At 39.8% G+C, this 26,920-nt stretch overlaps 1 protein-coding gene across 5 annotated transcripts; it reads right to left on the bottom strand.

Annotated features, from left to right (window-relative positions):
- Positions 1 to 1,503: 1,503 nt before the first annotated feature.
- On the bottom strand, positions 1,504 to 26,891 carry LOC131258130 (inactive beta-amylase 4, chloroplastic). 5 transcript variants are annotated; one of them, XM_058259231.1, is made up of 11 exons: positions 26,513 to 26,648; positions 25,248 to 25,390; positions 12,264 to 12,392; positions 11,753 to 12,002; positions 11,388 to 11,608; positions 9,366 to 9,443; positions 9,138 to 9,297; positions 7,926 to 8,179; positions 7,048 to 7,117; positions 4,616 to 4,684; positions 1,504 to 1,810 (listed from the first exon to the last, which is right to left on the bottom strand). In XM_058259231.1, the coding sequence occupies exons 3-11, from the start codon at positions 12,317 to 12,319 to the stop codon at positions 1,658 to 1,660; spliced, it is 1,311 nt and encodes a 436-aa protein (XP_058115214.1). In that variant the 5' UTR covers positions 12,320 to 12,392; positions 25,248 to 25,390; positions 26,513 to 26,648; the 3' UTR covers positions 1,504 to 1,657. The 5 variants fall into 5 exon arrangements, 4 of the variants coding, with proteins under 4 accessions (XP_058115214.1, XP_058115216.1, XP_058115215.1 ...); XM_058259233.1 differs by having other exon boundaries at positions 25,248 to 25,385; positions 26,513 to 26,631; XM_058259232.1 differs by having other exon boundaries at positions 25,248 to 25,343; positions 26,513 to 26,630.
- Positions 26,892 to 26,920: the final 29 nt, after the last annotated feature.

The following is a 26,920-nucleotide window of genomic DNA, read 5'->3' as shown; positions in this document are numbered from 1 at the left end:
CATATCATTTTAAAGCACTAATCCAAAAAGGAGACGGATCGAGGGTCAAGTGGACCACACCATAGGAAGAAGTGGTGATAATGACGCCACCATTGAAACCTGTCTAGGTCCCACCTTGATGTTTATTAGCCATCCAACCTGCTCATAGACCTGGATGAAGGAAAACACAAATATCAGCTTGATACAAAACTTGTGGCCCCGAAGAAGTTTTCAACGGTAGGCATTCAATCTCTACTATTTTCTGTGGTATGGTCCACTTGAGCTTTGGATCTGTCTTGTTTTTGGGTTGAGACCCTAAAATCATCTGGCAAAATGGATGAACCGCATGGATGGCGACACCGCGTCCGTTTCAACATGGGTCAGCATTACAGGAAAGGCCACGGTGAAAATGGCTTTCAAGTTACTAGAATTACCATTTCAATGCCACCAAATGGTTGGGACCGCTGCCATCACATGCGTGCAAAAGATCCGGACCACCCAACACATGCATTATGTGACCATTATGTGGTGATTGGGGACACTTGAAGGTAGATCCAATCCGTTCATTCTCTCCATGACCCACCATTTCAGTAAAAAGATACTAACTTCAAAAGATCCAATCCGTTCATTCTCTCCATGACCCACCATTTCAGTAAAAAGATACTAACTTCAAAACTGATATGAGCTCTCCTGGCCCACGACAACTGATAAACGAAAATTGTTCACTTCCAACTGTTTCCTCGTGATGTGGTTCACCTCATCTGTGTATGTGACTCATTCTTTGACCCATAGCCTTAAATTAAATTCTGAATCCAATGAACGGAGTGAATTCGAACGTACCCCACAATGGGCCCCACAACCCTTGACACATGACAATCCCAACCTCCTGGTTGTCATGTGCTAAGGGTTGTGGGGGCCACCGTGGGGTACCTGTCAAATTTACTCCATCCATTTGATTGGCCAAAGAATAAGTCACATCAACAGATAAGGTGGACTCCACAAGAAAAGAGTTGGAAGTGAGGCTACACGGAGCTCACATCCCACTGAAATTAGTATCTTCCTATTGAAATGGCGGGTCACAGAGAGAACGAATGGTTTGAATTTGCCTTCAAATGGGCTTAATAAGGTAAGAGTGGGCCAAAATACCAAAAAACATGGGCATTCATCGATTACCATTGAAACCCTTCTCCCTCTCCTCTCTCCATGTATCTGCACCCTTTACGGTTTGGGTGTACACATTGCTCACCACCATTACGGGGACGTATCAACCCATAGCACCCTGTTTCAGGCCCATGTCGGGCTGGTACGCCATATTAGTATCAGGCTATACGTACCAGTATTTTAGATGATACTTTAAAACTTGGTTTCACTAGTTTTATATACTTAGGTTATTTGTTTGTTCCCATTATATATGATTTCAAAACAAAAATACAAACATGCAACGTGAATGATGATTCCAAGCATTGATCACACCACCTCTGCCATTGATTGGACAGCTTAGACTTCATATGCGTAGTCATCACATACCGTATGTATAGGGGCTGGTTGTATTATACACATGGAATTAGCAAACCTTTGTGCCCATGGAGTTTTTACAAGTGCAAATCTGTTTGATGGATTAACAGTTCTAGAGATTACAAAAGTTTTTATCAAAAAATGAAAAAAAAGGTACATGATTTTACATATCTTTGCTCATATTTCGAACAAAGGGCACAAAGTTGTTCCAGTTCTCCACCCGAAAAATCTTATCATTCATCCGAAAGTAAGTAAAAGATCTTAAAGTTTCTGCTTGTGGATGGTAACAGTTAGCTAGTATTTGGCATAATCCGGCCTGCAAGGAACAAGTTCAGCTATTAGAAATGGGAACCAAAATAACCCAACAGAAGGCTTGAGAAGAGTATAAATCTGCAATCTTTGAAAAGTTCAAACTTGATTTAGCACTACAAACGCTATTGACTCAGGTCGAGTTAAAGGGGGAGCTATGCTTTCTTAAATAAAAGAAACTCAGAAGCAGAAATTGATCGAGCCTTTTCAAAAAGAGATATGCTCCAATGCTCTCAGAGCACTATACGTTATAATTCTCATAGTTGCTTCGGTTCACTGGGCAATCCAATCAACCAATCTGAACTGTAGTCCAAAACAAATTCATGTGCTCTCTCATGCAAAAATTGCATTGATGAGATGATCCAATCCATCCTCGATTTGCCTTTTTCTTTTTTTAACAGGCTACCATTTTCCAAGCCATGGATGGCATGTTTATGATTGCCTCATGAAAGTCATTCTTTAGAATTATAAGCCATCCATGATGGGTCCTGAAAAATTGATGAATCAAATTACTAAGTGGGTCTACTTTTATGTAGACAATCTTGACCATCCATATGAAAGGCCATTGATCAAATACTTAATATTTTTTAAATCCATGTGATGTTTCCATCGTAGTCCATGAAATGTGTGTCAGACCTAATGAACAGCCTGGATCAATGGATTAGACTAAGTGTTCCAATGCAACTATGAGCATTATAACTTACAGTGCTCTGAGAGAAATGGAGCATGTCTCTTTATAATTTTTTTTTTAAAAAAAAAAAACCAAAAAAAAGAAAGAAAAAAAGACTATACAATTACAATCATCATCATCATCATTGTAGTCTTGTCCCATCTATTAATGGTCGCTATTCATGGTCAGCCTTACTAATTCTCTTTCACCTGCAATGATCAAGATTCGAAACAGGATTCTCATGATTGCTGGCAAAAGTTCAACAACTGGCTATGTATCTGACACCAAACCTCCAAACGGGCTAGGAACTGGCTGGTGGATTGCCACCAGGAAGAGTTCGGAGATTATATACAAGCATGTTAAGCTCAAATGCTCAATTGAGTGCGTGACTGAGATTCAGGTCGACTAAGACTTGGGACTCTCCTCCTCATTGAGACACAGCATTTTCCAAGTTTTGAGACCATAAAAGATGAACTTGGTGGAAAGAATTGTTTTAAATATCATATAATATTCATTGGGAGTACATTTACCATTGATGAATATGTGAAAGTTCATTGTTTGAAGTATCCCCGATATTATCCATATCTCCAACTTGGCGATACCGATAACATTGATAGTGATACCGATAACACAGGTAGTATCAGAAATTTCAGGTATCAATGACGTATAGCTAATGTATCGCTAATGTATCGCCCATGTATTGCCAATATTTTCGACCAAGTAAATTCCAAGTGCCGTTTGTATTGCCAATGTATCAATATCACCAATATTTTCAATTGTATAAATTCTAGATGTCGCTTGCATCTCCAGTATATTGGCAATATTTCAATAATATCGCCAATGTATCGATATCACCAAAAATCTGTTTATTAAAAATAAAAAAAAAAATCCATTTCAATTTTTTTAATGGGCGCATGGTTGTATGCAGTGTTCAATTTGTCAACAATAATATCGTGATATTATCGTTATTGCAACATGGGCAAATATCGAGACCACAATCTTTCTTTTCCTTTCTAGTTGTCAACAATTTCTCGACGAAATATCATGTGTTGTCGATATTCTAAAATATGGATGGATGTTTGGATGGATAGAACATGTGGGATATATCGGCACTACCTGCGCGTTTTGTATCGCATATGTGGGATACAATATATATCGTGGGATTTATCGACTGATGTCGTCAATATTTAAAATATTGATCATGATAAAATTGGTATCATATCGGCTGATACGGGCGCATCATATCTGTATCGGCTTGATACGATATACAATATGGGGTTGTATCAGCCGTATCGGAATTGGTTGGACCGTATCCGTCCGTATCGGTGCCGATATAGGGCCGATACGCCCATAAAATCCCAAATTTGAATTATTATTTTTTTTTTCAAAAATTCACTCACGTCTCCTCTTCTTGTTTTCATTTAAAACATGGAAGAATCTAAAAAGCTCATTTTAGGCTAGATATAGACCTATTTTGGAATCAAAACAAATGATTTGAACGGGATTCAACAAATTGAAGTGAAGTGGACCATTACGGGAAAAATCGGAAAGAATGGTAAGCCTTCACTTTATTTTTTATATTTTTGTCTTCTTTCTATTATATTTCCAATGTAATGGGACATTGTTCACCAAATCATTTTTAATTTGTGTTCAATTAGGGCCCATTTAGTTGACCTTCAACAAGTCAAATCACACAGACACCATTCTCATCAAAGAATGGTCCGATACACCATTGAATACATGGTCAAAAGACATTTAAAATAAAAATAAAAATGATAGATTCGTTGATATCTCATTTTCCCTATTTTTCTGATATTTTTTCATATTTTTGTGCTTCAAAAAACAATTTTGACTGATACGGCCCTGATTCAATATGTGGCGCCATATAGTATCATTTTTCTGCGGAGCTGATATGGCAGCCGATACTGTCATTCAGAACCATGATCTGTACATGTTTTGGAACATGTGATTCATTTATTCTCCAGTTAATGAACCAAGTAGACTTGGATGAGTTTTAACACCTCGATTTATACTTGAAAGAGCAGGCAATGAACCCTGAATGCCATTCCTTCTAATCTTATAGATTTACTCTAGGTCTACATGTGAAACTAGAACACCCAAGAAAGCAAAACAATGCTATACCTTATCAAATCTTTCAATTGCATTTCTTCCAGTCAAGTGTACTATTCTTTTCTTTGACACTTCCCTTATCTGGATCAGAAAAAGAAAATTGGAAAGGTGTGAAAATATGAAACTAGCAAAAGCATCGGAAAAATAAATATTCATCTTAAGGAAGTACCATGAAGCAGACTTGAAAAGGAACAATTTGTATTCACTGACAATTGGGATTAATTATCTCCAACTAAATTAGCTCCATCTTGGGTGAGTGTATTAGATTTATTTATTTATTTATTTATTTATTTATTTTTATTTTTTTTTTCACTTTTTGAAAGATTGAGTGCATGCATTAGATGAAACTCGCATATGGAGAAATAGATCTATACAAGAGCATGTCACATGAAAAATGCTATGCATTGGAGTTTCCAAAAGACTGGCAGGGTTTGAATTTTTTAGCACAGTGGTAGCATCTCTAAGAATTCCAAGACATGAAAAAAAAAGAAAAAAAAAAAAAGAGCCACTCATGAAGAATAAAGAAATATTTGTAGCATTTCCAAAAGATAGTCTCTAGCAAATAGGAGACCATACACTAAAGAGGAAGCCTCAAGACATGATCTTTGCAACTCCCCAGGGCAAATTGCTCTTCGTGGAATGAAAGGAGTTGTTGAAAACATTATCCAACGGATCTAGTCTCTTAGCATCTACAAAATCTATTGAAGCTGATATCAGATTTTGAAGCTAAAGTTTGAGAATCTACGAGGTCAAAATGTGAATCCAGCAACACACACAAACTGTTAAGAACTTCACTGTTTGGCAAATCAATCACAATAAACAATGAAGACCCTCATTCATTGACAATTACCTCTTTATCCAAGTCACATGATGATATCAAATTGTAGTGGCAGCAGTCCACTAAATCATCCTTCAGGCAAATTCAAGCAGTGTCAACGCAACATTTGCGGTTTGTCACATCGTGCTGGAATATATACATGATTATTGTTCAATTTACATATGAATATTATTATTATAAATATTCCACATATAGTATTACATTATGGAGAATGTAATATCTCTGAGTTTGTCACATCATGCTGGAATTTATTTCAAGTTTGTTTGTGTAAAACGATTTCGCTTTATCCAAATCAGGATTGCTTGGCTAGCAGGTAGCTCCAATATGGTGTACGGAGACGGGTATGCAATACACTACTTCTGCCACTGGGTGTTAAGCGGTGACTATAATCATTTGGGTCACTCTGGTACAAGCCACTAACGCAGTTTAGCTATATATACATAATTAGAGTTCAATTTACATATGAATTGATGAATGTTGTTATTATAAATATTCCACATATAGTATTACATTATGGAGAATCTTCACATGCTATAAAAGGGAAGCCATAAGGCCCAAAAGGATGTTGGGGGAGGTACTAACAAATGACTTGGTGACCTGTGGTGTAATTGAGGATATGGTCCTCAATAGAGTGGAAGGCTTAGAAGATGATGATGTTTGCATGTGGTCAACCCTACCACAACTGTGGTTGGTAGGGTTAAGTTACGTGAGACCACCGCATGTGTTATAGATATCCCCTCTCCTCCCCCCCACGTGTCCATCAGTTGCATCCCACCCTTTTAGGGCCGGAGCCCAAAAATCATCCTGTCCATGACCAAGGTGGGCCACAGCACAGAAAAAATGGGCATTGAATGCGCACTATTGATTGAGTGGGCCCAAAATGATGTTTATAAGAAATCCAACCCGTTCGTTGTATGCAGCCCACCTTGATGAAGGGACTGACTAAAAACAGGTCATTCCAAATCTCAGGTGGGCCCAAAACATGATTTTAGAGTTTTTGGGCATAATTTTACTGTTTCCTGTGGTGTGGCCCACTTGAGTTTGGGATCCGGTTGATCTTTTGTGATGGCCTGCATCTGATGCATGGTTGCATGGTTCAAATGGGGGACACGCATCACAGTGGGTCCCACAGGCACTGAGCTGTACTGTACAGTCGACCTCATGGGATTATTTCCCAAACACCATATTTCTACATTTTAAATATGTACTTAAATTACAACTTAATTAACATTAAGTGTATAGAAACATAATTCCAGTACAGTTGACCGCATGGGATTATTTCCCAAACACCATATTTCTACATTTTAAATATATACTTATATTACAACTTAATCAACATTAACTGTACAGAAACATAATTCCATGTCGCAAGAAATAGTTACTGTGATTGCAAATGACCCATAATCCAGATTGAGCATTTTGCATTGAAAAAAGTAGGGGGTTAATGATACAGTTAAAGTTTTTCCAAATGCAAACACACCAACCCCATAGTAATGGTAAATAAGATTCTAAGAATTTTAAAGGCAACATATAGAAGTCATTAAAAGATAAGAGACAATAACATAAAGAAGGAAGCAGTTCTAACCAGTTGGAGCAGAGAATTTACCTGCTGAAGTAGACCCTCCGGGCTGCAAAGATAGGTTGACGGGACTTCACTGTCATGCATTTCTAAGCAGCTACATGCACAAGTTGGTTTGAAAAGAAAAAGAAGAAGAATAAAAAAAGAAAAGAAGAAAGCAGCATTTTTAGTTCGTTTGAAATTGAGACAATGTTTGCTAACTGTAAACACCAGCATCTACACAACCACCTACATGCCACTACAAATGATAGTGCTGGTACATGCAGGGTTTTAAATATCAGTATCACAGGTTGTATCAGCCCCCCAACTTTCCAAAGCAATAGTGGCTGATATGGCCCACATCGGCATGTATCGGCCCTCGTATCAAACATCGGGGAAGGCCTATGGGGGTACAGCACTGAGAATACAGCTATAGTGTATCAGATATTTAAAACCATGGACTCTATAGTATCGGATTTTTAAAACTATGAAGACATGTGCATCACTTCCAAGCCATGCATCAGGTGGACCCCACAGTATAGATACCCTTGAGAAGAAATCAGGCGGGTCCAGTCATCAGGTAAGCATAAAGTGCGTGGATAGAATAACTGGTTGAGAACACTCACCAGAAGTTCCCATTCAACATGCATGTGTGGCCAACCTGCCGATTGGAGCAGCCTGATTTTTGGCCAGGGAATCTAGACATTGGAACCAACCAGACACAGCTTGGACTTAGCACAGATGTGCGACACTAGCACATGTAGAAGCACATAAGTAGTGGAAGATCGCTCCTTGAATATGCGAACCCTTAAAGAAACACCAATTTCTACCACATATTGAAGTCCAATGAAAAGGGAAAAGCAAACCATCTTATCATTATGTAGACTAGACATATAAGGAAGAACCTTCTACAATAAGAAACTTACGAAATGTGTAAAGCAGCTCCATGTCTAGATAACACTGAAGCCAGGGGATCATAACCATCCCTCAAAGCAGTGTTATAATAACCTGCTGTGAGTTCAGCTGCATGTGAATCTGTCTGGTACCACCAATATATTCCACCAATTTTTGCCACCAGTAAAACAGAGTCAGATCTGTCTTGTTGATATTTTTTCAGCATATTAGCAGCCTTAGCAAGAATGGCATCTGCATGATGGATGAGCCTTCCACTGTACCACTCCTGCAAAAAAGGCAAACATTCATTATGTTTCCATACTAGGCCTGCAACTTGGGTTTGGGACAGCCTGAACCCAATTGACCCAACCTGAGTTCACATCATGTTGGGTAGGGTTTTCAAGGTCCACGGGTCGAGTTTGGGTTGGAAAACACCAACCCTAGTGAAATCGGGTTGGCTTTGGATTTGGTTGGGTCAGGTTGGGTTGGGAATAATTACATGCATATGAGTCAGGTTGGGTTGAGAATAAAGGAACTTGGGTTGGGTTCGGATTGGGCACCTCGGGTTGGAATTCAGGAGTTCAGGCTGGGCTCGGGTTGACCCTCAACCCAACCCAAGCCACCTGAGATGCACCCTTATACCATACTAACTGTAGCATGTGATGCAACTGCATGCAAATTGCTACTACAGATTTTGTTATGGTGAAAATATAGTCCTACCAAGCATACACTTGGCCAAGAAATTGTACATGGGGTCTGTCTTTTGGCGATCCAAATCATTCATACGATGGATCAAAGATACCCAAAAATCTCTCCTGACGGATTATCATAACGCTCCAATTGGGTGACCATTAACTGTGCATTGTTGATTATAATTCTACATTTTCATCAGATATTTACTGTTTTTTGACAGGGGAGATAAAGGGAATAGGCCATGAAAGAGTGTGGCCCCGGAAATGAACAGACAAGCCCCGCCTGAGTCATTACATAAGATAACATAAAAGATGGCATTTCTTTGGCCGAGCATCATATAGTACCTATCCGTTATGAGTTATAACCTTTAGTTGTTAATTCAACAGAAGACCACTTTCAATCTTTTCGAACATCATTGACTTGTATTCCGTTAGATCCAAAGAAAAAGCCAGCAAATAGAAGACAAGTTGCCAATACGCATCTTTAGTGCTGATGCGGTGAAAAGCCATTGCACACAAATATCATATGAAGGATGGTTATGTGGTACGCACTAGAAAAAAACTGCCATAATCAGAGAGAAAGCTTTCTTCTCCTTCTCCAAAGAAAGGGACTCCAGATGGACGACTGTTGTAACACCCAGCATTCTGTGGACACTTGTTTCCCCACTCAGGTTTTCCTGCCTGGCAAGCAGCAATCTTCAAGTCCTCCATCCTGATGAGGAATGCAACTTGTCGCAATAGGATTCATATAATTTTTACAAAAAGATTAATAGAACATACATGTATTTATCGTAGCACTGAAATTCACCAATTCCAGGGAAACTCCATCTGCCATCGTTGAATGGATGAGCTGGATACCTGCAGCCCAACACCCGTGAGAAGAAATGCTGCAAAGAGTTCAAAGCTAACAGATTTTTGTTGAGAGTTCATGTTGTTGAAACAAAGTATCATGAATAGTTCAGGGCGAGTTTGGAAAATGTTATTTCATCACATACATCAGTGCGAACCCACTAGAAAACAGGTTATTGCTTACCTGTCACCCATGGACACAACATTACTGCAATGAAGAAATATCAGAGTACATTTTTGCAATGGATACCAAACATACCCTAAATCAAATCATAGTACAGCTTAGTTATTCAAAACAACCCACTAACAACTCAATCTGTTTTCTCCTGATAAACTAGCCCTTCCTAATAACTGTAGTAACTCGCACAGAAAATGTAGAAACCTAAGGAACAGAAGCCATTCAGCATGTTTACGAAGGAACTTTACCATGTTACTCTCATCCTAGAAGGGCTAATTTATGTTCTTTTGTGTTTGGCTTTGAGTGTCCACCAAATGGGACACGCTACAACCAAATCAAGGCTGAGATAGAACTTGTGTGCTAAAGAACGTCAGAAAATGCGACGCACTTTATGTGTCCACCCAAACATCAAGACATTGAGTTGGCTTGCAATGATTTGGCAGGACACCAAAAACTACCTTAACTCTTGAGTGCAGTTACTCAACATATGACCTGATGCAGCTGGTGAAACCTTTAGTAAATTTACACCAAACCATAGTATTCAACATCGCTCCAAATATGCTCCGGATGGTGAATTGTCCGACATGAAAGGAACCTAAGGTGAGTTTTGTCTTTGGAATCTGTTTGGTAGTTGGAGATGAAATTACCATGCAAGGAACATTTACGGCAAAAGTGTAATTATGACACCACCTATTTTTTCACTTCCTCTATCTTGTAGTGTTTAAAGGGGGAAATCGCCAACGCAAAAAAGATATTCTGAGCTTTTACTAGGAAGGTTGGCTGGATAAAGGGCAAGAAATAATACAAGTGTAATCATTGCACATACAGAGAATTTTCTTGAACAGTATATTTTGTATCCTAGGACCAAACAGACCCTAAGGTAGTGCAGTCGAGAGCCAGTAAACACGGTTATATGCTTTACACCCTTAGCATGAATGGTTTTCCCAGTCCACAAATCTCAAGAATAACCTACTCCAAACGAAGTTAGAAATCTTGTTCTCAGCTATTCCTCAACACAGGAATTTATCATGAGATTTTCAAATGTTGGTTTTTCTCAAGATATATTAGGGAAGATCTCACAGAAAACATGACAATTAAAAAAGGAGAAAAACAAATAAATTAGAGATATGTGAATATCATGATTATATCATGATACTTCCAAACTGTGAACAATAAACTCAAAAGGAGTGATATTTTACTGATTTTTTCATTTTTTTCAAACATGCCATGGACATTTCCATTATCCACTAGTTGTCAGTTTTCACTAGGCATATATGACAGTCTTTTATCATGCGCATCTCCTCTAAGGGTTGTTGATCAAGAGAGATGCTTTAAATGTGAATAACAAACAAGGTTGCCTTTGACATCTCTAGTTTTGAGTTCATATAGATCTTGAAGACTCAAGACCCATCTGTTCACTATAGGTGCCCACATCCATAGAGAATCTAACGTCCATGGTGTGCCGTAACAGCCGTTACGTAAAGGTAACAGTGGCAACCGTTACACATTATGGGGTGTAACAGCCGTTATGGAGAAAATGATCCATAAAGGCTATTACATGGCAGATATAGGTCTTTCTTTTCTTTCTTTCTTTCTTTTTTTTTCCATTAAAAAGGAGACTGTAACGGCCGTTACGGCCTGTATCATAAAAGTAATGGTGGTAGCCGTTATGGCCACTGTTACCGTTATGGAATACCTTGCTAACATCCCTGTTTCGTTCCTAAACTAGAACTATTCTCATTCTTGTAGATTAACAAATAGGTTGAAAGAAATACCTTAGCTCCCCAGAAGGACCAAGACCAATGCTTACTTCTTCAATGATACTTCCTAAAAGTGATCCGAACTTGGATATGAAACTGAACATAAAATCTTCATAGCATTGGAGGGCAGTCCGGCCACAGAACAAAGGAACTTGGTCCACACCCAATGTAAGATAATCATCATTTGAGAATCCATATTGATCTCGGTAATAAATATCTCTATTAAGACGACCAATCTGAAAAGAAAAACAAAATATTAGTAGGTATTTTTCTAGTATGGAACAATGAACTTAACTAAAATCAAAGGTCCAAGACGTTGCCTCCACTCCAGTAAATCTACTCAACTGATGTTTGCAAAAGTAGTTGAACAAAGCTCTTACCTCAACAACCCACAGTGGAAGACTCACATAGCCCTTCGCATTAGATGATGATCGCATGCTAGCATGGAAAGATAATGCAACATGTAACTTCAAACCAGACTCAGATATTAGCTTAAAGAGCTCTTCATACAGAAACCAGTTATATGTGAAAGGCGAAGACCGCTCTACTAGTCCCCACCAAACCTCAACCGCAATTCCATGAACACCTGCCAACTTGAGTGCTTTCAGAGACATAGTTAAGGCCTTGATTCTGAAACAACAAATGAGCAATGTACAGGGAGTTTCAATGTCAAAAAGGAAAACCCAAGAATGCTAACTGATACACATGTTCATAGGGAGGGGCAAAAAAACAAAAAGAAAAAAAAAAAGAAAGAAAGAACAAGAACTAGCAACGCCCACTAGTTTTCGTATTTCTTCAAAGATCTAGATCGGAAGGGAACATGTCACAAACATGAAAATTTGGTCGGAGTAGAATATGTAACACCAGAAGTCAAGGATAAGAAGTGGTTACCTTCTAATCTTTGGAACCCCAGCAGTATCAATGCCGAATGCATCAATTGGCATCATCACGAAGAGTGGGACACTCCTTTGTTTTGAAGATTTCAATATCGTTGATCTGGATTTCTCATGGTAAACCGCGCTGCAGAGCATAAAATTCGTCAGATAAAAGCTAAAGAGTGGTCTGATGCAATTGGCTTTAAATTTTGAAACACATGTGTTGTGCAGGATGCCTTGGATTCTGCCAATCTGAGAGTGCAGAGTAAAGACACTTTCGGTTCAATCGGTATCCCATCGGTCCGACCGAATTAGTGGGTGAATCTTAGATTGCTCACTGTGAAGATTTGCACGTTTTCAATTCGACTGAAATGTGTGAGTCGGTTTGGTTCGGTCCAACCGACGGGTTATGTGATTTTGTAGAATCAAGGTATTTAAGTCCATTTGCAATTAGGGCTTAAGTGAATACAAGTGTTTTCTCTCTAAGGGCAAGGGTGTTGTGAGGTGAGAGGGTTTTAGACGCTTGTAAGGGCTTGGAAAGAGATTTTCTCAAGGAAGTTTTCCTAGGGTTGCGCATCGCAAGGGGACATCGGGTGCTTCTGTAATCGAAAAAGGTGAGTGGTGTAAACTCTAAGGTTTTGATTATAGTGGATCCATGTCGGTTTGTGCCGTGATTTTTTCCCACAAGGGTCTTTCCACATAAATATTGTTTTGTTCTATGTTTGCTTGCTTGATTGTTTTGGTTATTCTGCTTATTATGATTGTTTTATCTTCGTCGAATGTGCTTCTACAAAGAGCATGAATTAGCGATGGTATTAGATCCGAATTTCTAATACCTAGGGTTGCTAGAACTCCAACAAAGTGGTATTAAAGCGTTGGGTTTAAGGACATTCCCAAATTCAACGAAGATGTCAAGGTCGAAGTTTGATATACAAAAATTCGATAGGAAAAACAATTTAGTTTGTGGTAGCGGAAGGTTAAGGATATTCTAGTATCACAAGGGTTGAGCACGTCGTTGTTGGAGACTAAACTGGAGGAAGATGTCAGATGATGACGGGAGTGAACTCGGGGAGAAGACTATGAGCATCATCCATTTATGTCTATCGGATGAAGTCATGTACAACGTTCTGGATGAGAAATCTCCCCTAGATATGTGGAAGAAACTAGAAGATCCATACATGGCAAAGTCCCTCAATAATAAGTTGTTTGTGAAGAAACAACTTTCCGGGCTATGGATGAAGGATCCAATCTCATGTAGCACATGAACTCGTTTACGAAGGTATATAGCGAGTTGTTAAGGCTCGGAGTGATGATCGAAGATGAAGACAAAGCGGTGCTACTTCTAGTATCACTTCCCACATCATATGACCATCTCGTCACTACTCTGTTGTATGGGAAGAATACAGTGAAACTGGATGAAATTGATGCGGCTCTCGTTTCCAACAAAGTAATGAAGAAGCGAAGCGATGAGTACTCTCAAGCGGAAAGGTTAGTTGTGAAAGGGGGTCATAGACATGGGAAATCCGTGAAGCGATCTCGATCTGACGAGAAGAAAAAGTCTAGATCGAAATCAATGACTAAGGACGGATCCTTCTATTGCGGCATAAAGGGGCACTTCAAGAGAGACTACCATAAACGAAAGGATGAGCTAGAAAGCAAAGGTAAAAAGAACACAGGTGAATCGGCTAGCATAGCGGAAGAGAGCTCAGAAGGAGACTTCATCTAAGTCTCTTCAAGTACAAGTCATCTCTCAGATACATGGTTACTCGATTCAGGATATTTGTATCATATGTGTCTGGATAGGATTTGGTTCGTTTCTACGAGTCCTATGATGATGGAAGTGTTCCGATGAAGAATGACACAACATGCAAGACCATCGGAATAGGGACCATCAAGGTAAGGATGTTTGATGGAGTCATACGGACTCTAGGTGATGTCAGGCATGTCCTGGATCTGAAAGATATCCTTGGGGGTTTTAGATACAAATGGGTTCACGTTCATCGCATCTAGCAGTATAATCAAGCTCACCAAAGGTGCAATGGTGTTAATGAAGAAACATAAGACAGGAAATCTGTACAAGTTGGTTGAGAACACGATTATATGTGAGGCCGCTACCACCTCACATGCAGAATCCAGTACAAATGGCACTAACTGTGGCATTGCGGCTAGGGTATGTGACCGATAGGGGCATGATGGAACTGCATAAACGGAAATAGTTGAAGAGAGTTAAGGCGTGCAAGGTGGATTTTTGTGAGCATTACATTTATGAGTAGTGTAGAATAAGGTTTAAGAGTGTTACACATACTAGCAGCGGGGTGCTTGATTATATTCATTCTGATGTCTGGGAGGCCAGTGACAGTACCGTATAAGGGAGGAACACGATACTTTGTAAGCTTCATAAACAATTACTCGAGGAAGGTTTGGGTCTACTTCTTAAAGCACAAGTCCGATGTGTTCGCTAAATTCAATTAATAGAAGGCCGAAGTAGATAAGCAAATCAGGAGACAGGTTAAGTGTCGCGGGTCAGATAACTATACGAAGTACAGAGAGGCGGGATTCATGGAATTCTACAATGAACAGGGCATCACAAGGCACTTCTCGACTCTAGAGACCCTACAACAAAACAAGGTGGCGAAGAGGATGAACAGAACTCTATTAGAGAGGGTGAAAAGTATGTGGTTACATGTGGGGTTTCCTAAAAGCTTTTACGCAGAAGCGGCTAACATGGCATGCTATATTGTAAATCGGTCACCATCTACAGGCAAGGACATCAATTACTCAAGATTAAGGATCTTCGGGTGTCCAGCATACGTCCACGTGCAGAGTGGACAAGGACAAAGTTGGATCCCAAATCTAGAAAGTGCATCTTTGTAGGTTATGAGAAAGGTGTTAAGGTTTACAAGCTTTGGAATACAATTTCTTAGAAGGTGGTCATTAACTGAGATGTCATCTTCAACAAGGCATCAATGTTGAAGACCAACAAGGCCGCTGCAGGGAAGTTAGAAACACATGGTGATGCAGAGAAATTGTCGGTGCAGGTTGAGCCAGTTGAGCCGATTACTGGATGTGAAATTCAACAGGTGCAAGAAACTGATCAAAACAATCAGCAAGATATCCAGAAAAGTAGAGGTAGCCATCGGGTCGAGTCGGACCGAATTGGGTCCAACTCGACTCGATCCAATTTTTTCAAGTACCTGACCCGAACTGATTCGATCTGGGACCGAGTCCAGCAGGGCTGACTCGATCCGATCTGATTCCTTGCTGGCCTGACCCTGACCGAGTCGGATCGGGTTGGGTACGTTTCGGATCAAGTCTTTTGTTTTAATTTAAAAATAATAATAATAAAATCAAAAAATACGAAAAAATTGTAAAAAAAATAAGAAATTAAGGGTAACTTTCCTAAGTTATTAAATAACTAATTTTACATATATTTAAAATATATTTGAGAGAAATAAAATCAATAAAAGCAATTAAAATATATTTACAAACATTCAATTAAATAACAAGTGCTTGAATCTTTATTTTTCAACATCTAAGCGAGGGAATGTAGGGGGGAGAGAGAGAGAGAGAGAGAGAGAGAGAGAGAGAGAGAGAGACCGGCCTGGATTCAGATCGAGATGGATTGATATACAAGAAGCACAATCGAGCTTGAAAATACACAGGAAAAAAAATGGAACTTACTTGATGACTGGAGGAGGATGAACGATGAAGATGGGATGCTGGGCTGCTGAGTGGCTTGAATTCGGATCAAGATCGATGCAGTGCCGAGTAGGGTTAGGGAATTAGGGTTCGAGTTGAAAAGAAGAGTAAATATATATATATATATATATATATATATATATATATATTTTTATAAAAGTAAAAAAGATACTTTATAGTACCCGAATCCGGATCGGATCCGATTCCAAATAAGATTGAATCGGATTGGCTACTGATCCGAACTCGATCCGTTTTGCGGTCGAATCTGAGTGGGTCTACTCAATCCGACCCGACCCTGGCTTTCGGTTCGAGTTGGATCGCGATGAGTCGGGTCAGATCCTGCCCACCTCTATAGAAAAGTATAGCTAGGAACAGGGAGAAGAACCATTAGAGCCTCGATTTGATATGGGTTTGAGGACATGGTTTCTTTCGCATTGTTCACAGGAAGTGGAGATCCCTCCACCTTTCAAGAGGCAGAATCTGGAAAAGATTATGACAAGTGGATGTCGGCCATGGTATAGGAGACGGAATCTCTACACAAAAATCAGACATAGGAGTTGGTGGAACATCCAAAAGGTCATAGGGCTATAGGGTGTAAATGGGTGATCAAGAAGAATGAAGCATTAACAGAAAAAGATGGCGAAAAATTCAAGGCACAGCTTGTAGCAAGGGGTACTTGGAGAGAGAATGAGTAGATTACAATGAAGTTTTCTCCAGTCGTGACATCAATCAGGTTGCTCCTAGCTATGGTAGCGGAATCCAATTTGGAATTGGAGCAGCTCGATATAAAGATGGCATTCCTTCATGGGAACTTGGAGGAAGTCATTTACATGAGGTAGCCTAAAGGATTCGAGGAGCTTGGTAAGGAAGGCCACGTGTGTAGGCTGAGGAAGTCATTGTATGGGTTGAAGCAGTCTCTAAGGTAGTGGTACAAGTGGTTAGATTCCTACATTGTGGAGATTGGTTATATCAAATGTGAGTATGATTGTTGTGTATATTACAAGGTGCTCAAGCATGGGTTCTACATTCTACCGATGCTTTGCGTTGATGATATGTTGATTGCTACAAAGGACAAGAAGGAGATACTCTTGCTCAAGTCTAGGAGATACTCTTGCTCAAGTCTATGTTAAGCAACGAGTTTGACATGAAGGATCTAGGCGTTGCTAAGAAGACCATAGGCATGGTGATTCACAGAGAGAGAGTCTGTGAAGCTGTGGTTGTCTCAAAAAGGATATGCGCAAAAGGTGCTAGAAAGGTTCCACATGGAAATTGCTAAGCCGGTTAGTACGCTTCTAGCAAGTCACTTTAAGTTGTCAGTCAGGTCGTGTCTAAGTACAAAGGAGCATGTTTCAAATATGTCACGGGTGTTGTACGCGAGTGTAGTGGGGAGTCTCATGTATGCAAAGATTTGCATGAGGCCAAATATCTCATAGGAAATTAGTGTGGTCAACAGATATATGGCGAATCCAGGAAAGGAACATTGGAATGTTGTTAAATGGATTCTAAGGTATCTTAGGGGCAAAGTCAACACTAGGATCATGCAGTGTTGTCATGTGCGATCGCATACATATGCGATCGCATATGCGCATATATTTGGCCCAATCGCATATGCGGCAGTGGCATATGCGATCACTGCACATATGCGATCGCATATGCCACATGTGCCAGCATATGCGATGTATGCGATCGCATACTGCATATGCGATCGCATATTGGCCAACGGTCAGATTTCTGACCTTTTTTGACCCTTTTTTTATTATTTTAAATCCGAATTTTTACTCTATATATATGCATTCTAAGCATTCCTACTTACAAAAAAAGCCCAAACTCTCTCTCTATTCTCTATTTCTCTTAGTCTTACTACATCCTCTCTTACTAAGCACTTTACATTTTACAAATTACAATCTACATTCTACATTCCATCCACTCCTCTCCATCCATATTCCATTTCCATATTTCTTTTCTTTTCTTTTCTTTCAACTTTCAAGAATCAAGATGGTACAACAAGAATCAAGAATCAAGAATCCAAGATACATGATACATGATACATCATTCATACCATCCATATTCAAGAATCAAGATTCAAGATTCAAGATCAAGAGTCAAGACAAGAGTCAAGAGACTCCTCACTCCTCTAGTCCTCTCCAATCTCCATCCACTAAGTTTTCTAAGTTCTAACTTCTAAGTTCTAAGTTTCTAATTCTAAGTTTCTAACAACTTCTTTCTATCATTTTTTTAAAATATTTTGTTTGTTAATTGATTTGTTAGTTGTTACTTTCTTAATTGTTAGTTGTTACAAGACAACTTACAAGTTTGAAGTTACAACTTACAACTTATAAGTGAAGTGACAAGACAAGTTACAACTTACATTACAAGACTACAAGTTACATCTTACAAGTTACAAGTTACAACTTACAACAAGTTACAACAAGATTTCAAGATTACAAGTACAAGACTACAAGTTGAAGTTAGTCTAGTTACAACAAGATTTGAAGTTGGGAACCTCTTTTAGATTTGTTAGTTGTTACATTTGTAATTTTACTTTTATTTGTGTGTAAATCTCTCTCTCTCTCTCTCTCTCTCTCTCTCTACAAGTGTAAGTGTGTAACTCAACTCTCTCTTTTTCTCATTTTCTTTTCCCTCTTATTCCCCCTTTCTACAAGTGTAACTGTGTAAGTGTAACTCAACTCTCTCTCTCCCTCTTCTTCTCCCTTTCTAGTTTCTACAAGTGTAAGTGTGTAAGTGTGTGTGTAAGTGTGTAACTCTCTCTCTCTCTCTCTCTCTCTCTCTCTCTCTCTCTCTTTCTACAAGTGTAAGTGTGTAACTCAACTCTCTCTCTTTTTCTCATTTTCTTTTCCCTCTTATTCTCTCCTTCTACAAGTGTAAGTGTGTAAGTGTAACTCAACTCTCTCTCTCCCTCTTCTTCTCCCTTTCTAGTTTCTACAAGTGTAAGTGTGTAAGTGTGTGTGTAAGTGTAAGTAACTCTCTCCTAAGTCCCATCTCTTTAGGCTCTTTAGTACTCTTTACTCTTACTTACTCTCTTAGATCTACTTCTTTCTTACTTCTTAGTTCTTCTTCTTATACTTCTTAGTCTCTTACTTTACTTTTCTTTTTATTTGTAGTTTACTTTCTAGTTTCTAGTTAGTAGCTAGCTAGTTACTTTTTAGTGCTAATAATACACACACACCACCACTATCCACCATCATAATGTCTTCTTCCCAATCTTCCTCTTTGAAGCCCAAGTCGAATGAACCGGGTTGGAAATATGGGCACTACCGTGGTGCTACCGAAAAGACTCACATAGTATGTGAGTTATGTAGGTTTGTGAGTTCCAGTGGCATTGCAAGGCACAAGCAACACCTTGCACATTTACCGGGGTCAAATGCAAAAGCATGCGACAAAATTACTCCAGAAATCCGAAGGGATATCGTGGAGTATATGGAAAAACAATCAAGAAAGAAATACGATAGTGCCCTACATCAGGAGGAATATATGGAACAAGATGCATATGAAGATATAAATGTAGTTAATGTAGATGAAGCTAGTCCCACTCCCCCTACTTCAACAGGCCGGTCTAGACTACAAGTACAACCATCGAAAAGAGCCCGAGGGCATGGGCCCATAGATAGATGGTGTAGACCACACCCTGAGGATGTGGTCGACCAAAGGGGTAGAGGGAAAGGCCCGGCTCAAACAACTTTAGAGAACCGGTATAGACAAAAAGATAGGAAAACCACAATTCAATATATTGTTAAGTGGTTTTACCAAACCGGCATTGCTTTCAACGTCGTTAAATCGAAAAGCTTCAAGGTAATGATTGAGGCTATAGGTCAATTTGGACCTGGGCTTAAATCTCCTTCATATCATGAAATGAGGGAGACATGCCTAAAAACTGAAGTTGAATGTACACAATCCTTCATAGCTGAATATAGGGAATCATGGAAAATATATGGTTATTCACTAATGGTCGATGGATGGACCGATAGATCCGGTCGGTCTCTCATTAACTTTTTAGTAAATTGTCCAACTGGGACAATGTTCTTAAAGTCAGTGGATGTGTCGGGCCATTCACACACAGGAGAATATTTGTTTAACTTACTAGATAGTGTAGTTGAAGAAATAGGTGAGGACTACGTTGTACAAGTAATTACAGATAACGCAACCTCGTATGTAATGGTCGGTCGTCTTCTTATGGAGAAGAGGCGACGTTTATTGTGGACCCCCTGTGCGGCCCATTATATTAATCTTATATTAGAAGATATAGGTAAATTATTTATAAACGTGATTGCAAGGGCTAGAAGAATCACGGTCTTTATGTACAAACACGCCCTTCTTCTCAGTTGAATGAGAAAACACATTGGGGGTAACTTGCTACGTCCAGCAGTCACCCGTTTCGCCACAGCGTTTTTAACACTACAAAGGCTACATGCAAAGAAATCAGAACTTATAAGCTTTGTAATGTCGGCCGATTTTACAAGTGGGCCTTTGTCAAAGAAGGCTGACGAGAAAGGGGTTCAACAAACAATTCTTTCTCAAAATTTTTGGACTCAGGTGGTAAAGGCGCTAAAATCATCCGAGCCCTTAGTTTCTATGTTACGATTGGTGGACGGGGATGAGAAGCCCGCAATGGGCTACATATATGATGCGATGGAGAGGGCGCAAAATAAGATCATGGACCATTTTAACTATAGAGACCGTGATTACAGGCCAATTTTAGATATTATAGATAGAAGATGGGGCAGCCAAATGTCATCCCCATTGTATTTGGCTGCTTACATCCTTAACCCAACCTGTTTATTGGCTTCTGCTGATCCAGCAGAAACACTAACTATGCATATGGTTGGATTTATTGATGTCTTGGAAAGAATGATTCCAGATAGAGGAGAACAGGACAAGATCTCAACTTTGCTAGACTTCTACACAAAAAGTGAAGGGATATTCTCAAGGGATATCGTAATAAGACATTGGACAATGAAATTACCCAGTAAGTACTTTTATGAATGAATGTTAGTGTACACTGTCAACTGTGTACTGAACTCTTACAAAAAGTTTTTCTACAAAGTATCTCTAAGAGATCTAACGATTCTAACCTATACTTAAACTGTTTTTCTCAGCTGACTGGTGGGCTGCCTATGGAGTGGACCCAAACAGGAAGGATCCAGCTCTAAAAAAGCTGGCTATGAAGATTCTTGGACTCACGTGTTCAGCCAGTGGTTGCGAGCGCAATTGGAGCACGTTCGAGTCGGCAAGTAAAAGTTTAGACTGTTTAGTAATTGTTTTGTTATTTCGTAAACTTTAATTTTTTAATAGCCTAAGTTAAATTAATTAGCTAAATAGCTAATGCCAAATGCACTTTCTTTCTTACAGATTCATACCAAGAAAAGGAATCGCCTTGAACCAAAAAAGCTCAATAACTTGGTTTTCGTTCAATACAATCAAAAATTGCGAAAACGATTCCAAAGTAGGAAAGAAAAGCCCGGCTTCTTTGACCCTATCTGCTTAGATGAGTTGGATGCAGATAACGAGTGGCTCGTAAAGACGTAGAACCCGGTATTTGCTGGAGAGGATCTGACATGGGTACAAGTTGAAGATGCCGCATATAGATTGACACCTGGTGAAGGTAGTAGTACCACTCGAAGGCAAAGGACGGAGGGAAGCCGGGGGGCGAGTGGTAGCCGTCAACCCGTTGATGAGATTGAGGAGATTGAAGAAGGAGAATGTGATAATGATGATCAAATTGAAGATCATCCACCATTGGATGTTGATGAAGTATTAGTACGTATAGATGACGAAGAAACGGAAGAAGAAGAAGTGTATGTGGAAGAAGGAGATGACTCGAATGATGATGATGATGATGGTGGTGGTGGTGGTGGACCTAGTGGTGATGTGCCACAATGGATGCTAGATCAATGTATATCATGAATCATGATTATTGATTAGATATATAATAAATACATAACTTCTTAATTTTGTTTAATGGTTATTTCATAAGTCTAAGTGTGTTAATGTTGTCGATTGTTTGTTGATAACTTGATATTGAATCATTGATAACTTGATATATTATGTATTGTATCACTATCATAGTATCATGTACATGTAGTGTTGAATGTTGAATATGGATATTTGATATTTCATATTTCATATTTGTTAATTGTTATTGTTAAATGTAAGTATGTAATGTAACTACTAACTAAAATGTTAATTGTTAATGTTACTTAAGATCATTTAAGAAGTTAATTATATTGTAATTTGTAAATTACTAAATTGTAAATGTATGATGTATGATGTATCAACTATCATGCATGGAGTATGGTTTTATTTTTTTACTTAAATTAAATGTATTTCATGTCCCAATGACATATAATAATTTATTTTGATTTTTCTGATTTTTTTTGAATTTTTTCTGATTTTTCTGATTTTTTTTTTTTTCATTTTTTGAAAAAATCCAGAAAAAAAATAATATACATGCGACCGCATATGAGATTGTGCGATCGCATATGCTATTTGACAATATTGGGATCATGTTTGGGGAACATGGAGCTTCAAGTGGAGTTGTAGGCTACGTGGATTCGGATTATGCAGGTGATCTGGACAATAGGAGGTTCATGACGGGATACGTTTTCACATTAGCAGATGGACCGATATATTAGAGATCTACGCTGCAATCTATGATAGTCTACAATTGAGACAAAATATACGGCTGCGACAGAGGCATCAAAGGAAGCATTATGGTTGAAATGTCTGATAAAAGAACTCGGGTTGAAACAAGAGGCGATTCGGTTGCATTATGATAGTCAAAGTGCTATCCGTATAGCGATGAATCAGTCAAAAGAGATTCACTTTTAAAAGATTCACACGGACGAGAATGCCGCGGACATGTTGACAAAGCCAGTGACCACAGAAAAGTTCAAGCATTGCTTGGGATTGATCAATCTCTCCAACCATTGATGAGATTGGGCACCCTTGCACAAGGGTGCGGATGGAGTTGCGTTCCAGGTGGAGGTTGCACGAGAGATCTTCAAGGTGACTTGGTATAATGCAAGTCAATGTGAAGATTGTTGTGCGGGATGCCTTGGATTCTGCCAATCTGAGAATGCAGAGAAGGCCACTTTCAATTCGACCAGTATTCCATCAGTTTGACCGAATTAGTGGGTGAATCTCAAATTGCTCACTATGAAGATTTGCACATTTTCGATTCGACCGAAATGTGTGAGTCGGTTTGATTCGGTTCGACCGAAGGTCCCATTCGGTCAAAACGATGGGTTACACGATTTTGCAGAATCAGGGTATTTAAGTCCGATTGCGATTGGGGCTTAAGTGAATCCGAGTGTTTTCTCTCTAAGGGCAAGGATTTTCCCCGGTGAGAGGGTTCTAGACGCTTATAAGGGCTTGAGAATAGATTTTCTCAAGGGGCTAGAGTTTTCCTAGGGTTGCGCTTCACAAGGGGAGATCGAGTGCTTCTATAATTGAGGAAGGTGAGTGGTGTAAACTCTAAAGTTTTATAATCTTTGTCGCATTGTGCTATTGTTTTTTTTCCTACAAGGGTTTTTCCATGTAAATATCGTTGTGTTCTGTGTTTGCTTGCTTGATTGTTTTGGTTATTCTATTTATTGTTATTGTTCTATCTTCGTTGAATATGCTTCCGCAAAACGCACGGATTAAAAGTGGTATTAGATCCAAATGGATTTTCTCAAAGGGGCTAGGGTTTTCCTAGGGTTGCGCATCACAAGGGGAAATCGAGTGCTTCTATAATTGAAGAAGGTGAGTGGTGTACACTCTAAAGTTTTATAATCTTTGTCGCATTGTGTTATTGTTTTTTTCCCCGCAAGGTTTTTCCACGTAAATATCGTTGTGTTCTGTGTTTGCTTGCTTGATTGTTTTGGTTATTCTATTTATTGTGATTGTTCTATCTTCATTGAATGTGCTTTTGCAAAGCGCGCGAATTAGAAGTGGTATTAGATCCGAATTTTTAATACCTAGGGTTGATCTAGGTTTGTTGTAGCTCGGGATTACGTCATGGTGGTGTGAGATAAGAACCGGAACTCCAACAGCATGCATTACTAGTGATGAATGATCGTGTGAGATAGCCACAATAACTATCGCTATGTGTTGAAATCACCAACAGTTAGCCGATTCTTATGGGATCAGGTGTAGGTCCCATGACTTGTTAGGGTGGGCTCCATACCTAGTTAGTGTGGGTTTGAAGGCTCTCAATGTGAAAGTGGAAGTTACCATGATACGTTCTTCAAATATAGACACGGTTAGTATTGTGCTGATGGAGATGATGACGGGTTTGAACCAACGTGGATTTCCATGTGCTACTGGCCATTCATTCCTCTCATGGCCGAATTCATGGTGTCAGTTTTTTTTTTGTTTTTTGGGAAGATTCATCGTGTCAAGACTTAGTTATAAGACATAACCAAAAAACCATCTATCTGAACCTCAGTTTGTTTGACCATCCCAAACTTCTTTTTCAAATTTGTTAAATTTGTTTGGAATTTTAACTTCAATTATTTTTCTGATTTTTCAAAATTTTCCAGATTCCTTTTTTTATTGAATTCGGATTCCTGGCTCGACCATTTTGAACGAGTTGCATTGGTCTCAGCAACACGAGTATGCAACCCAGCAGCAGTCCCAAATAGGTGAGGGACTGAAACAGAGATTTGAAATTGTGTCTCAATTATTAGGCGGAGCATACATGTACAATGAACACTGATGGTTGATCAATTTCCTCTAACCATCTGTTTTGCCCAGCTGCAGCCCTCCTGATGACCGGCCCAGACTGATTTTTGGAAATGGCACAAACATGCCAAGGCGAGGCAGATTAACTTCTGGGTCCCACCCATACATGAGACATTGCCATGCTGGAGAAGAGGACTCAAAAATCTTACTCTTGTGAGCAGGAATCGCATTTTTCGATTTTTACTCCACAAGGCATATTGGAGAACGGAGACTTCGCAATACATTCACAGCAAGGCTTTCAACCAAATGTAAAGAATTGAAAACAAGAAAGAAGAAGATTAAAACGAACATGAAGACTGAAGGAACAAGTACCCAACCCAACTGTAGGGCTACCCAAATCAAGCATGATCCAAGACACTCGACAGGCAGGTCCTGCTGTTTGGATCCATTGGTGGAAAAAATCAGTCAGGTCAAATAATCAAATAGGACGTGCATGTGCAAAAGCAAAAGGCAGTTAGAGGATCAACAATCGACCCATATTCAACATACATGCATGGCCCACTGGATAAATCAAACAGCCTGATTACTAGAGCAAGGGTGTACTCATCATGGGCCTCACCAAATGAATGTCCCAGGATCTCACACGCATGTGCCGCATATGCTCACGTGCCACCACACCCTTCATCCATCTCGCACACAATACACTTGACAAAACCTTCAGAAAATAACGTCACCTGTTATGCAGAGCTGCCATTTTCTGCACTGCGCCAAACGCACAGCGGAAAATTATCGATCAATTCGGATCGCAATTTGGGGACACCCAAACACACCTTAAATCTTCAGCCGCTTATATCTCAATTTTCAACAGATTTGAATTTTCTCAGAGAAGAAAACAGATACTATTCCACACATACATACATGAGGTGAGCTCCAGTGGTACTGGGCAGAATCGGGGTCCAAATGATGTATGTATCACATCCAACCTGTCCATCAGACTCCCTCAGGCTACCCCCATGGCCAGAAAATCAGCTCGATCAAAAACTCTGGTGGCCCGTAACACAGGGAACAAGGTGAGAGGGAATGCTCACCCTTGATTTTCACCAGGGCAACCAGATCTTTGTCCTGCCCCTTCATCCAGGGCAGATGGAGGGTCTGGAATACCTGGATTCCATATATACAACATGGTAGGTCCCCACACAAATCAAGGGCGGGTCATCGCCTCTCAACTTGTCCCCTGTATCGCGGCCCACCCAAGTTTCTGTTTGGTATGATTTCTGGGCCCTGTGGGTAACAAGAGGCGACCTGCCTTATGGACGGATTGGATTTTGTGAATACATCAAGCGATCCCAGTTGGATATGGGTCCGTGGGGCCTACTGGTGAGCAACCACTTGGTGGACCCCACATGATTTCCCTCCAAATCCCTCTTCCAACTTCCTCTCGGAAATTAAAGTTGAATTTTAAACTCAAACAGCATTGGGATAATGGGAGAGAGATCAGATGTCTCTTACATCCTCTCCATTCCTCCCTTTTTATAAAGGGCTTTTTTACATGACCAGAGAAAAGAGAGCGGAATAATACCCATTCATCCATCAGGCCCCAGCCTTTAGACGATCTAAACCGTTAATTATAATCAGGGGGGCAATCTAAAACATAAAATCAAAGGGGTGATCATATCCTCTCCGCTTCCATGGTGGATGTACACCGTCAATCTTCGGCTTTGTGCGAAGGTTCCCATCATAAATATATACCGTCAGATCCTGAGGGCCCACCTATCCTAGCCGTTCAACAGTCCCACATCTGCCCGGTTCCACTGAAACGCGCCCCTAAATACAAAGATACATGGATGCATGTAATTTCTGATGGATTTAAGAGTAGAAAGAGACCTCAAAATGCAGCAATTTGCTGGAGGGGAAGAATCCCATCTGTAGAAACGACGTTTGATAAGAGAAAGGGTTGAAATGTTTCGGAGATTTCCCGTCGTTTTCAGCTTCGTGAGGAGACTCCCTTCTCTGAAATTGCAGCTTCTGCTGTTAGATCGATTGGCAGCAACTCCTCGGTTCTCTGCCATTGATGCTTCTGGCAGAGAAAGAGAGAGACCGAAGAGAGAGAGAGAGAGGGTAGATTTCAGAACGGATAAAGGCAGGTAGTTCGAAGGAGTAGCCCAAATTGTAGACCGCGAGAGCTCCACCGCGATGGGAACAGAGCCGCTCTCGCACGACGAGGAACGCGAGTTGCCTCTACTCGTGGTAGTGGTGTAAAACATAGCACTGACGTCGGTATTAGTTATAGAT

The sequence above is a fragment of the Magnolia sinica genome, chromosome 10 (genome assembly GCF_029962835.1).
Source record: "Magnolia sinica isolate HGM2019 chromosome 10, MsV1, whole genome shotgun sequence".
NCBI lineage: Eukaryota > Viridiplantae > Streptophyta > Magnoliopsida > Magnoliales > Magnoliaceae > Magnolia > Magnolia sinica.
Note: the sequence above shows the minus strand (reverse complement) of the source record. Positions and strands in the feature narration are given on the sequence as shown.